Source organism: Mytilus trossulus, chromosome 7 (assembly GCF_036588685.1).
Source record: "Mytilus trossulus isolate FHL-02 chromosome 7, PNRI_Mtr1.1.1.hap1, whole genome shotgun sequence".
Classification (NCBI taxonomy): domain Eukaryota; kingdom Metazoa; phylum Mollusca; class Bivalvia; order Mytilida; family Mytilidae; genus Mytilus; species Mytilus trossulus.
In genome coordinates this window covers 74,626,534-74,641,180 of record NC_086379.1, presented here as the reverse complement: position 1 = coordinate 74,641,180, position 14,647 = coordinate 74,626,534, and the positions used below count along the sequence as shown (strand labels likewise).

The following is a 14,647-nucleotide window of genomic DNA, read 5'->3' as shown; positions in this document are numbered from 1 at the left end:
ACTAGCTTGTTCAATCCATTTAATCCGGCACGTTTTCGTTGGGTGCACGTTTTATGCGGTACTCGTCCGTTGAATGTACGCTCAAAATCCGTTCTGTCGGTACGTTTCCGTTTCATGTACGTTCGATTCATTGAATGTTTTCCTTTTTGTCATATCAAGAACTGTTTAAATTTAATATTTTCGTACGGGAAACAAGGAACATTATTCTCATACAAAAAATTAAGAAAATTCTGAATATATGTATTCATAAAAATATGGAATTCATTACAAAGGATAATCATAAGATATACTTGAATTGTCCTGGACCTCACTTCTATGATGGGTATATGCTAGTGGAATCCTTCTCTGAATATGGGACAAACATTTTAGTAGTGGTAAACCCCATAATGGCCAATGATCTTCAATTTATACCGAATATTGACTGTCAAAAAAAAATTCTTACATTCCAATTTTCAATGACAGTTCACAGCAAATACATTATCACAATGACAGATAACAAAAAAAACAAAAATCCCAATAACAGCTAACAAAGAATAAGACAATAACAGCTAACAGCAAATATATTTTCAAAATAACAGATAACAAAGAATTAAATAGCCCCATAACAGCATAAAAGTTAAACCCCTTGCCCCCCCCCCCACCCCCTTGGACGTCCGTCCAAAGTTTTTCACATCCGGTCATCATCCGTTTTATCCGCTACTTGTCCGTTATATACATCCGTTGGAGGTCTGATAGACCAATATACCAACGGACTTTTACCGGATGTTTACGGACGTATAACGGATATGGTAGCAATAAACAGTTATGAAAAAATATTAAAATTTGCTCTTATAAATTTTACCATCCCTTTTTCATTGCTTTCTTGCAATGTCAACTTGCCTTACTGTTTGTATCATATATGGGCATATACATGTATGTAATCAGAATCTTCCATAGATTTTAGATCCAGTATATAGAATGGTAAAATATCATTTCTTTCGGATGTATCCATGGCATTAATCTCAATTTATTTGTTCTAAAATATTGCAAAAAGGGGGGAAAAGATGTCACATATTTCCCCTAAATTTGGATAAAAGTAGAATTTCAATCGCTTGAAGTAATACCTTTTCTGAACCTGTGTACAAATATCGTTCGGCAAATCCAATGAAAATCGTATGTCTTTCATCTCATTTTTTGGTAAAATTGCGTCAAAAACTTCGTGTAGAAAAAAAGTGTTTGTAAACATTACATTAATTTCTGGACCGATGGCCGGTCTAGCTATGAAAATACGGATTGTCAAACAGAAAACAGCCCACAAAACATGTGAACAATAATCTTGATGCGCTAATAAACCATCTTTGAAGACTAAATGAGCACTCAGCTGTCTAAAAATGAATTTTATTACACAATAACTTTCCTATTTGAAAAATTTACAGGGGCCAAAATGCGAAACTTAACTCCTAACTGTGTATTGCTACCTAAGGTAGCACTCCACAGTTAGAAAATAAAATTAAAAATGAGCCCCAAAATGTTTTATCATCTCCTATTCCTGGATTTCTAATACATAAACCTAACTGTTTGTGTTGTACATGTGCATATGAATGTAATCAGTATCTTCCATAGATTCAATTTTCAAAAGTTAAAAGGGTGAAAATTAATTCCTTTTATGTGTATCCATGGCAACATGCTGCATTTTTTTTATCATAAAATAATGCAAAAAGGGGGATGAACATGTCATATATCCCCCCCCCCCCCCCCCCCAAATTTGGATCAAACTAGAATTTCAATGCCTTTGAGTGATACCTTTTTAGAAATTGTTTTCTTAAATCTTCCTAATGATCAAATAAAAAATGGGTGCCTCTCGTCTCATTTTTTCGTAAAATTTAATCACAAAGTTCGTGCGAAAAAAAGTTGGAAAAAAAACATTAAAATAATTGCCGGACCAATGTATGGTATGGACATGCAAATACGGACTGTCATACAGAAAACAGACTATATTACATACATTACATAACCTTGACTTTCATATAAACCCAATACAAAGGCTATTTTAATACTCAGCTATCTAAAAATGAATTTTATTGCACACTAGCTCTCATATTTAAAAAATCCACAGGGGTCAAAATGCGAAACTACACACCTAACTGTGGAGTGCTACCTAAAATGGATGATGACCGGATGTGAAACGGACATGAACGGAGGATTACGCATAAAACGGATACGTACTGAATGTAGGAACGAATAAATGTCAATTGAAATTGAAAATTATTAGTATGTCAGATTTCTTGAATGTTATTAATGTTTATCATTCATGATGGATTGTAGTTTAAGAGCACGTCTTCACTATCAAGCAGCTTTCATGTAGCCAAGACTGAGTTTAAATGTTGAACATATAAACCCTCTAGACTTTTAACTAAAACGAGTTACACGGACATTTTTTATTTATTTTAAAGTCACGTTTATGTGATTTACATGTATCAATATTGCCACCTATAATTTTCTGCTTGTCTTGTTCATCCGTTTTATCCGGTTCGCGTTCGTAAGATGACAATTTTATGCGGTACTTGTCCGTTGGCAAACTCCCCAGCAGTTTCAGCCCCGATCCGCATACTACTCTTTATACAGTAGTGAAATAAAGGAAAAAAGTTCAGGATCGGAAACGATCACTGTACCGAGTTTGTTCCGTTGGATGTACGTTCGACATCAGTTCTGTCCGGTACGTTTCCGTTTCTTGTACGTTACATATCACGTGTGTGTCTGTTTGTCATTCATTACGTGTTCGTTTTATACGGTACACCAACGGACTGGACTCCCAACGGATAAAAATTTTGTCAACGGTAAACTTTCTATTCATCCGTTCTGCGTCCGTTCAAGCTATCCGCTAAGGTGTGACCGCATACATATAAAAAGAGTGATTTTAAAACTATTAAAATGTATTGTTTACAATTAGATGTCAGGTGCTTATGAAGTGTATCTCTTTTCTACCTAGCTCACCTGGACCAAAGGGCCAGGTGAGCTTTTCTCATCACTTGGCGTCCGTCGTCCGTCGTCAAATATGCTTTTAGCTTTTCATGAAACTTTGGTGAATTGTATATATCTATTGATGTAAACTCCCTTTTTGATGTTTAGAAATTTCAGATTTAACTTTTCCGAGTTATGGGTTTTTATTCATAAAAAAGGGGGGATTTCCAGTTCTCGGACAATACCTTTAAGTGTTTTGCGCAGTTTTCATTAAGCTTTGGTGCCTGGTTTATATCAATTAAGATAACATCCCTTTAGTTTTTCATAAATTTCTAATATGATATTGAGAAGTTATTAAGCTTTATTCTTAGAAATCATGCTCATGGCGCAGCTGATTATTATTGATAGGGTTATCTTTTACACCATTCATTACTAAACCCTTTGTTTTGATTAAGCTACAAGTATTATAGGTATGATATTAAAACTTGCAATTTGGAGACGTAGAACAGTAGTTATCGTCAAAGTATTTGACTATCGGCAATAAATTTTAATACCCAAATGCACGACAAATACATGTAATGTTTCTTTAAGACCGACAAGTTAGGCTGAAAGGCGATACACATTTATACTATTTCCGTTGTGTCATAATTACATGTAATACCAAAAACAGATGGAAGGAGATAATTTACTACACCTGAAACAGATGGAAGGAGATAATTTACTACACCTGCAGGCGGGATTCAGCTTACAAAAATGTGTCCTAGTTCAAGGAAAATGGACGTCAGACGAAACTAAAAAACGTAATAAATGAACCCAATTAAAAATGGATACAAAACTAACAATGAATCTGCGAATAACTTGGGACAGGCGCAAAACTACGGCGGGATAAACCATGTTCAGTTACATCTTAACCCTCCCCTATACTTCTAGCTAATGTTTATCCCGCTGCAAATGTTTGCACCTGTCCTAAGTCAGGAATCTGATGTACAGTAGTTGTCGTTTGTTTATGTAATATATAACTGTTTCTCGTTTTGTTTATATAGATTAGACCGTTGGTGTTCCCGTTTGAATGGTTTTACACTAGTAATTTTGGGGCCCTTTATAGCTTGTTGTTCGGTGTGAGCCAAGGCTCCGTGTTGAAGGCCGTACTTTAACCTATAATGGTTTACTTTTTAAATTGTTATTTGGATGGATAGTTGTCTCATTGGCACTCACACCACATCTTCCTATATCAATGTAGAAAAAAAGAAACACACAGCAACATACCCAGTAAAACTTAGTTTAAAAGGAGTTGAACTTACATATGACATAAAACCATCTGTTTAATATTTATTTTTAAGCAATTCGCAGATTTGTATAAAGAAAAATGCCAATATCTTTCTACAGGCCCACTATAACCATATCTACATCTGCCGAGGAAGAAGGAATCCTTTTTCCCATTGTTGGTGAGGCATTCACATTATCAGATTTAAGTGAGTATTCTTTTTTTTCTGAGACAATTGTTTGCCTGATCTGAGGCATAAATACACGATAAAATCATGTTTAGATGCTATATACATAGAAGACTGGCGTGTTCCCATTCTAAACATGTGAGGAATTACACATGTAATGCCCTGCATGTTAAGAACCTTTAACCAATTCATACACATGAAATGTGTTTAGAAAAGTGTTAAGACCCCCAATTCTAACAATGATTATGTAAATCAATATAGTGCATCATCCGTTCTCTAACTTAAGTTTGCCTCAACCAAATATTATTAAACTTATACACAATGATAATAACATCAAAACACAGATAACGTTAGACTTTTTTGTACTCTTGGTCTTGTTAAGATTGTTTAAAGAAATTTTTACATTAGTCAAATGTATCATCATACAGTGATAACTTCTGTTAAATTTAGAATCCTATTAAAGAGGAACGAAAGGTACCAGAGGGACATTCAAACTCATAGATCGAACATAAACTTACAACGCCAGGCTAAAAAGGAAAAAGACAAACAGAAAATAATAGTACAGAAGTCACAACATAGAAAACTAAAGACTTAGCAATACGAACCCCACCAAAAACTGGGGATGATCTCGGGTGCTCCGGAAGGGTATGCAGATCCTGTTTCACATGAGGCACCCGTCGTGTTGCTCATATTTTTACAAACCCGGTAATAGCGTCATTAGGTAGGTCACATTCGTGAATAGGAACGGGATTGTAATTACGACATAAGAAACATATCTGATTTCATCTGTGAAACGGATATTTCATAATGGTTTACCAAGAAGCGAATTAATTATTAATCTTTTTTTTTTTATCAAATTAAAGGGACTGCTTTTCCTAAAGCAACGTCTTTACGATATAAAGACGAAACAGTACAACTGTTTCAACATGTCTTATGTAGAGAGAGCACATTCATCAAACCAGATGGAGGATGGTTCAAAGAAAACAGACAGTACATTGTTGTACAAGACACAATTGCTGAGTCAGGTATGCAAAACGTAAACCTCTCGTATCTGAGGGGTTCAATTGAACCTATATACAATAATAATAGACGAATATTATCTAAATATTTTGTAAAATATGCTGCATGCATGTCTAATTTTGTTAAATTAAACTTTTTTTATTACTGTTTAATACCTTTTCATGTTTGCTTCCCTATTTTTTGAATGTATGGTCATCGAATTTTTGCTTATGCATATGTGTACAATTAACATCAATTGTATTTAGTGAATATATTAACTGTCGTTATTGTTTTATTGTCTTATTTTGTTGTTGTAGCTAATGCAAAGTTTGAAACCTTTGAACAATACAGAAAACAACTTGCTTCATCCTCTTCTGGTTTCTCAAACTCTAGACGTCGAACAGTAGAGACATCGTCTGTAAATGTAAGTACACGTATAAGTCGCACCTTGAGGATGTTAGCCCGAGTATGTGTATCTACATTTTGTTATTTACAAACAAAGATTTTGTTTATGCTCCAGGTGTATGGGTTGGTAGTTTTCATTCTCTTTAGTTTGCCTCAACCGTGACACTTACACACAATGCGTATTTCCACCAAACACAGATAAAGTTAGAATTTTGGTGGTGTCATTTTTATCGTTCTAGAGTTAAGCCCCTCTTACAAATTGAAAACATACTGAACTTGTCTTTTACGTTCTTCAACTTAAGCTTGCCTCAAACAAATATATATGAAACTTGTACACAATACAGATTGCTACAAAACTCTGATCAAATACAAATGGTATTATCGCTTTTACCGTTCTTCTAACAGGTATGTCCCTTTATAACTTCATATTGTGCAAGCGGGGGCATCATCTGTGTCCCATGGACACATTCCCCATTTGTATGTAAAACGATAGATTTCATAAATTAAGGAGGGGTTATTATCCACATTTGTATGTAAAACGATAGATTTCATTAATTAATGATGGGTTCTTTCAGCAATTTTGCCTTATTTCATGGGAAAGCATGAAGAATGTAGGGTATTCAATTACAGTAAACAACATTCTGCAAGAATTTTTATCAATTCACACAAGAATTTCAAACCCTTAAAGATTTATAATATTTGTGTTGCAGTTTGTCCTTTATCAAATTAAGCATAGGTAGCTTTCATTATCGTTTGAAATATATGCAGCTTTCATTATTCATCAAGCTTTAATATTGTGTCCATACTTGTATTACTGTTCAGGACTCGACCCCTGCGGGCGTATTGAAAATTACCATGTGAAGCGTTTTCATCATACTCTTCTAAACTTTTCCAGGAATCTATTCGGTTAATGTACCTCTACTGTCGCCCTTACCCTCCACCCAAACACGTGTTTATGCCGTATTGGAGGAGGCATGAAGTGTTATCCTTATCTATCTTTACGAACAGAAATTAATTTACAAAAAAGAAAAACGTAAAACGAAAATAAAAAAAAAAGTGAACTGTATAAAAGTATACTTTTGACGTTTGTATACTGTTTTAAAGAAAACATATCATTTAACTTGTTTGCGACATTTCCAGATAACTGTTGGACATGGTCACTTTGAAAAAAGAACTTTCAAAAAATATTGGGGAAGCAGTCCTGTAGGAGGTACCGTATCAGTTGGTCCATTCACGAGTGATACAGACACTAGATTAGATATAAAAATTAAAGCTGTCGAGAAATTTTGTGACGTTAACAGAGCATTTAAAGAAAAATTCAAACACAGAAAGTTTGTGCTGCTCTATAAAGATGGATCAGAGGTTGAAAGAGAACTTCCAAACGGTGAAAAGTTCTCCCTAAAAACTTACAGAGACTTTCTCAACCCTCAGATGAGGTTTGATAGAATGAGGTTTTATCTCTGTGAAAGAGGTAATCATTTGTAAATTTTTTTTTTATATTTGTTACTGCAATCTAGTCTTGCCTTCAAATTTACCGACCTACAAATTCAATTTGATTATTCATGTTATTGCAATATTTAATACTGCTTGGAAACAACAGGGACTCGATTATCAGATTAAAATTGTGTTTATCAATGTTTTTTAAATAATTTTTCGTTTTTCCAGTCTTTAACGTTGGCATCAATATGTCTTTGATTTCTAGCAAGGTAGAGTTTAATATCCATATCCGTATACTGAAAAGTTTTCAGTCTGATGGACAGTTTCAAAGACATACCTAACTTCATGTATAAATTATCAAAACTTTTAGAAACGTTCGAGAACCTTGCTACCGTGGATAGATCTAGCCCAACTCAACGATTTAAAGACGTGACCCCCGCAGGTTCACGCAAACTGAAAAAAATATCAAAGGAGGGATCAACTTCACATGCAACTGTACCATGCCGGTCAATTTGATGAAATTTGTTGATAGCGATTGATTGCGGCTTGTGAAAGCTATAATTTACACCAAGAATCATAATTTATGAATAATCGATCTATATAATTCTGAAGGAGAAATGGAAATGATTATATGTGTACAATAAACTCCAATATGCACTATTTTTATCTACAGATAACTTTTTGCTGAATACAACTTCAATAGAGATAGACAGCGACTCTGATTTCGAGTTGATGGACCCTAAGCTGGACGATACAGTCCCACTTGTTATCAATATAACATTTTTAGTCGCAACTGAGGAAGTGATTGCCTCGTTTCCCAATAACACTTCAGTTATTGTAAGTTTTTTTATATTAAAGCGGTTAGCATTTAAAGGTGTAAATTTGTTTATTGTTATAAAATAGTTAAAATAACAAAAAAAACCATCGGAGTTTTAAAGGCGACCATGCCTCTAGAACGATATTTCACCACTCTAGACAGAAACATTTTGCATGAGAAATTGCTCGGCAAGTCTCGTTTTTAAATTTAAAAATTCTAACTTTCCAGAGTGGAGCAACAATAGAGATGGCTATTTGATTTGCTTTTGCTTATTTCAATTCATCCTTAATGTAGTGTTTTTCCTTCAGGGTTTGAAGACCTTTCTAAAAGACCACAGTAATTTACTGAACATACAGCTGATATACAATGATAGAATTATAAATGATGATGAAAAGTTGCAAGATCTATCAGTGGAAAACAATGACAATGAGATCACAATAACTGTCAGAATTATTGAAAGGTAAAACGATTTATCGCTAATATCTGTATTTTTTCTTTAATCATTTTTTGGGATAATTTTCTTATCACTCGAGTAGAACTTAAGAAGTACATAGAACATCATAGTGCATTGACTTGACATATCAACGATATAAGGATGAGGCTTAGAAACGTGAAAATGCGAGGCTCTGTCGAGCTTTTTCCCCGTTTCGGGCCGAACTCTTATATCGTTGATATGTCAAGTCAATGCACCATTATTGTCTTTATACTGCAATCTAAAAAAACATTTTCTATTATTGTTTAATGTGTTAACTTCATTTGATTTAAATATTGGGAAACTTCCCCCGACCTTTACTGAAAAAAAAGCCTCATATCATGCTAGCGGAGAAATGTACAACACGACGAAATGTACATTACCTGTTGAAATCAGCAATCAATAATGAACTCATTTGTTTAGGAATGAACAAAAATATCAAAATAAGCAAACAACATAAAGATTTATAGTTTGCATGCAGGCCAAAAATATTAACAAGTGAAATATGATTTCTTTTAAATTGCAAAAGAAATAAGTTTGAGTCGTTGTATAAACTGAAAACAAGAACAGGTTGAATAGGTCGTATGAATAATTTTTTGTAATTTCGGCAATTTCTATTTAAATATTCATGAGGAAAAGTGATAGAATGTCAGTGACTGTATATGACATAGAAATATACGGTCAACCCAGTTTGACTGCTCAAATAGAACGAATGCAGTATAAAATCTTTTATTATAATATGATATTGCTTTCAGTACAACTGAGATATCAAAACCAATTGCTTCTCATTTCCATGATGAATCCACTCCTGATGCCATTTTGAGAGTAGCCCTGAAAGAATTGTGAGTAACATTTTCATGCACAAATTTAACAAAGGCCCTTGGGCTGATATTGATGTCTCGGGATGATACGACATGTAGTACGGATTTTGCCATGTATTATTCCCTATACATACATCTCCATGCCTTATATATTATGTACTGTAGTACGACGCTAGATTCAAAACTGACTTGGAAAGGTAACACCCGGCCTCCGAAAGCTTCATTTTTATGAAGCCCAGGTGGTCGTGCGGACTAGCCGGACGGCTACAGTGCAGGCGATTTGTTGTCACGATATCTCAGTAGCATGGGTTCGAATCCCGGCGAGGGAAGAACAAAAAATTTGCGAAAGCAAATTTACAGATCTAACATTGTTGGGTTGATGTTTAGACGAGTTGTATATACATAATGTACACAGCCATGTTTCACCATCACTGCATGCTGGTGATCTGATGGATAAATCTATAATTGTAGAGTTGTCACCTGCTCAGACGTACTTATATAGATTAAAAGTGACGAGGAAAGGTAACACACGGCCAGCAAAAGCTCTATTTTTGTAGAGCCCAGGTGGTCGTGTGGTCTAGTGGGACGGCTTCAGTGCAGGCGATATGGTGTCACGATATCACAGTAGCATGGGTTCGAATCCTGCATGGCAAGGGAAGAACCAAAAATTTGCGAAAGTCTATAATATATATATACAACTCGTCTAAACATCAAACCAACAATGTTAGATCTGTCGCGCTAGACCACAAGACCACCTAGGGCTTCATTATGTAAGGTCTCTTCGTAATGCTTGGCGGTGTTTTATACTCTAAACGAATAAGTTTGATCCATGACACAATACAAATACAACATTCAAATACTGGTGCCTATTTAACAAAGACATTACAGGTGGTGATAAAAAAAGGACAAAGCAAGGAAGTTATAGTCTATTTTAAAATCCAAAATCCCTCCCGAATTTGGGATTTATTTTACGCATCAAAAATGGTTAACTTCTGGTATAATTAGCACTACTTTCGGAATAATTTTGATTTCAGGGAAGGTGTTCAAGAACCTACAACTATATTAAAAACCTACAGCCGACATTTCCTTATGGGTCGTCAACTTGATATAACTGATGAATCACAAGAGAGTTTAGGTAAAACTTCGGAGGTGTTTGTTGGTCGATCGTCTCTCTTCAAAGATGCGTTGTCAGAGATGATCCAGTTAGACAACATAAGATATCCAATTAAAGTGGGATTCTATAACGAAGAGGTTGAAGATTTAGGGGGACCGAGAAGGGAACTATTTGCAAATTTAATGAGAGAAATACAACAGATGATGATCAACGAAGACACTAAAGAAATAGTAAAAAAATCAAATTACATAGCAGAAAAATACTACTATGCTGCTGGATTAGCTATTGGTATGTTTTTTTAGTATTCTTATATTTTTGATGTATCAAAATGTCGCTGAATGCAATTATTATAGATAGTCATTTGTCATTCTTTACCATATTTATTTTAACAAAAGGATTTGTTGAAAGACAAACTCTTATAGATTATTAAAATCAACAAATAAACATTAACCGTAATTTTGTTGGAAACTAAATTAAATCGAATTGGAAAAACTTCAACACGACTTTATCTAATACAAAATAAGAACTTCTGGTTAAAATATCGCCTTCAACAGTGAGCAAGCCTATTCCACATAGGAAGTTTTTTAACCTTCTGCTGTTGTCTGTTCCATGGTCGGGTTGTTGTCTCTTTGACACGTTCCCCATTTCCAATCTTAATTTTATTTAAAGGTCATAAATGAAAAGTGTAAAAAAATAAAGAACGGTAAAACAAAAATGATGCATAGGGACAAAAGTGACAAACACTGAATTAATAGAGCTCATTGCATTTTTATGGGAAAAGGGGGAAGGACATAATATCAAATGTTATTATGTTTGGTTGAATTTCTCTTTTTCGAATTTTATGATAACTATTTAACAAAATTTGAAGAAATATTATTGGTAACAAGTCTATGCACACAATTAACATACGATATGTCGCCCTTGCGCGAAATGTTCAATAGCAAGGAATCCAAATTACATCTTACAACATTCAGCAATTTCGAAATCAAATCAAATAGAGGTTCTCTTTATTATTCTTTATTCTCTCTGTAGGTCTCAGCGTTTTAGAGGGTGGAGAGTGTCCCAAATACCTGAATATAATGCTTGCGGAAAAGGAGGCTGAGGAATACCAGCAGTTCCGAAGGGGTCTCTCTAAAACTGGCATTTTACAGGTTTATTATTTGACATTCACACACGATATATATGAGACGTAGTTAATACCAAGTCTTACAAATGAAGTTAAGCCTTCGAATCGTCAATAGTACATCATCTTTTATACGCCCGTTTACGGGACGTATTATGGTATACATTTGTTCATGTCGGCGTTAACTCAAAAACGCTTTAATCAATTTCCATAAAACTTTGGTGAATTATTTATATCTATTGACGTGAGCTTCCTTTTGGTTTTTTTTTTATTAATTTTTTGATTAAAGTTTCCTATTTATCTTAAGGGCGTACTTTGATATATAATGGTTTTACTTTAAACAAATTATAACTTTATTCGCTTCTTCCATAGACTGATAATGAAATACCATATGCAGTGTTTTATTCTTATTATTTTAGCTTTTGAAGGAGAAACCAACACTCGGGTATCTGTTTCAACAGAATTCGGGGAGACTAACAGTTGGGAAATTAATACACATTTTGAAACCAGAATTTGCTGAAGCAGGGACAAACAAAAGAACAGCCGAAGAACGACTGTACAGTTCATTTGTTAAATACATTAGAAAATCAGCAGGTATGTTTCTATAAATTATAAATTATAAGTCCCACTAGTCCACGATCGCACTACGATCTGTGAAAAAAATGTTGCAAATTTTGACAATTGTAGTGCGATCGTAATTTTTATTTACCGTTAATACGGTCGTGGTGAGGTCTTCAAGATCGTGATGAGCGTGGCCAACTTTGATCATGTTTAAAACAATCGTGACGAAATCATGTCGTAGTAGAAGCGTATACGTAGTGAGAGTGCAGTAAGGTCGTGGTAAGATCGCAAAGGTCGCTGTACCATCGTAGCGAGACTGCATAGCGTAAGCGTGATTCTATTCGGAGACACTGTGCTGCGATCTGACAACGACCATCACGTTCTCACTGCGACTCATCTACGCTTCCACTACGACTATACCACGTTTAAACCACGCTGTTTAAGATCATAATAAGATTCTAGCACGCCCATGCCGTCCTCTTCACGCTCTTCTTACGACCTGACTACGTTCATACTAAGACCATCATGCTCATTGTCATTTTCACATGAATTATGTAAAAGCTTTTGTTTGTCCGTATGCATTTTGGACCTCTTGTCCCTTTTCTCCAACGACTCAATCATGCTTGACACATCTGTGTCACCCCTGCTATCGTTCACTAAAACTTCGTCATTTGTGGTTGATGGACCAGCAATAGGTTGTGATTTAGGTTGCATTGTTCGGTCCGACATCTCTGCTAGATGAGGATTTGTTACTATCAGAGCACCTTTTGCCTCTATATCTACTCATACCACCACGCCCACGTTTCTGGTAGATTGTGGGGCATGACTGTGTTGTTTCCGAGAAAATCTACGTTTTACTCAGAAATTTAAGAAATGTGACAGTATTTATATGGAACACGATATTGACGTTATTGGTGAGAACGTAGTAAGATCGTGGTATGAAAGTAGTATAATGGTGGTAAGAACGTGCTATAATCGCAGTAGAAACGTGGTTAGATCGTGTTGCAATCGTATAACTCGTGGTATGGTCGTAGTGAGAACTTGTTGAGCGTAGTAATGTCAGTGTAGCGATAAGTGAACACAACAGGGGTCCAGTTTAAGTAAGACCATGATTATCGTAGAAAAGGCGTTGTGAGAACGTGGTATAATCGTAGCGGAATCGTTTTAGAAGCGCAATGAGGACGTAGTAGCATCGTGAAAGTAACGAGAATTTATATTTCCATGCCACTCATACCGCGACTTCATCACGATCTGAATTTAGTTTAGATCAGTTTAGATCGCGGTGAGCGTGGTGCGATCGTGGTCTAATATATAGGACTGGGGCTTTAAGCTTTAAGTACTGGTTAATGTATGTCATTATTTAATTTACACATGCACTGTACATAATAGTGTTGTACTTCAAGTATAATAATTATTGTCTCTATAACTAGATCGTTAGATTATGGTCGTTCTTTCATTATTTCTTTCCTTCATTCATTCACAAAATTTACATTACAAGCCGTGAAGGTCGATTAGAGTAACGAAATTTTCTTGAAGAAAATTGTTTTTTCTTCTTTTGATTTTCTTTAAAAATGAATAGGCGAATAACTCATTTATTATTTATTTTATCTGGTTATTTTTTTTTTTGCAGCAGGACAACGTGGTCAAGTTACCCTAGAAAAGATTCTTCAGTTTTCTACTGGATCTCCAGAGGAACCGGTCTTAGGATTTTCTATTGCACCTAGGGTTAATTTTGCAGCAATCAATGGAGATTTTCCTACCGCCTCCACATGTATTAACCAGTTAACACTACCAGTAACACTTAAGAATGAAGATGAACTTTTTGAGAAGTTTGATATGGCATTTATGAACAATTATTTTGGACTAAGATAGATATCGCTTTTGGTAAATGTAGAAATGTTCTTTAAGCTGAACGCACACCTATGCGTAATTGATTCACGTTTATAAGTACAAAATGTATCAATTTATGAAGAACCAAAAAAGGGTAATGAATAAAACAAAATTACTTTTATTTTATTTCTTGTAATTATAGTTACTATGAATAATCAAACACAGAATGTATTTTTTTGTGTTCTCTATTCAAACAACTGTGCATTAAAATAGTACAACTTACTAATTTACAGGCTTATCCTGTAATTATAACCTAGAAAGGCAATATTACCGATGACTGCGCAAAAAAACATTAAAAAAACATTTTTAACAGTTTACGAGTTTCTTAACATTTATATATACAACTCGTCTAAACATCAACCCAACAATGTAAAGTCTCTGAATGATTGTATAATAAAAACTATAACACAAATTCCCATACGTTTATTCCAATGAAGAAGGCCGTAATGGCCGAAACATATGGGAATTTGAATTTTATTCCAATGAAGATGGCCGTAATGGCCGAAATGTATGGGAATTTGTGTTATAGTTTTTATTATATATATACAACTCGTCTAAACATCCACCCAACAATGTTAAATCTGTAAATTTGATTTCGCAAATGTTTAGACGAGTTG

At 34.7% G+C, this 14,647-nt stretch overlaps 1 protein-coding gene across 1 annotated transcript; it reads left to right on the top strand.

The window, feature by feature from the left end:
* Positions 1–4,306: 4,306 nt before the first annotated feature.
* Positions 4,307–14,079, top strand: LOC134726670 (uncharacterized). The gene is made up of 11 exons (XM_063591082.1): positions 4,307–4,412; positions 5,255–5,416; positions 5,708–5,814; positions 6,936–7,266; positions 7,906–8,069; positions 8,358–8,509; positions 9,277–9,363; positions 10,377–10,744; positions 11,489–11,607; positions 11,999–12,173; positions 13,771–14,079. Exons 1-11 carry the CDS (start codon positions 4,307–4,309, stop codon positions 14,010–14,012), a joined length of 2,013 nt encoding a protein of 670 aa, XP_063447152.1. The 3' UTR covers positions 14,013–14,079.
* The last annotated feature ends 568 nt before the right edge of the window (positions 14,080–14,647 follow it).

What these genes read in the sequence shown, in the direction of transcription:
- LOC134726670 (XM_063591082.1), top strand. Translation starts at nt 4,307, where the DNA reads ATGCCAATATCTTTCTACAGGCCCACTATAACCATATCTACATCTGCC. An exon ending in ATTCACATTATCAGATTTAA is followed by an intron (nt 4,413 to 5,254) that starts GTGAGTATTCTT and finishes ATCAAATTAAAG; the next exon opens with GGACTGCTTTTCCTAAAGCA. An exon ending in AGAGTAGCCCTGAAAGAATT is followed by an intron (nt 9,364 to 10,376) that starts GTGAGTAACATT and finishes TTTTGATTTCAG; the next exon opens with GGAAGGTGTTCAAGAACCTA.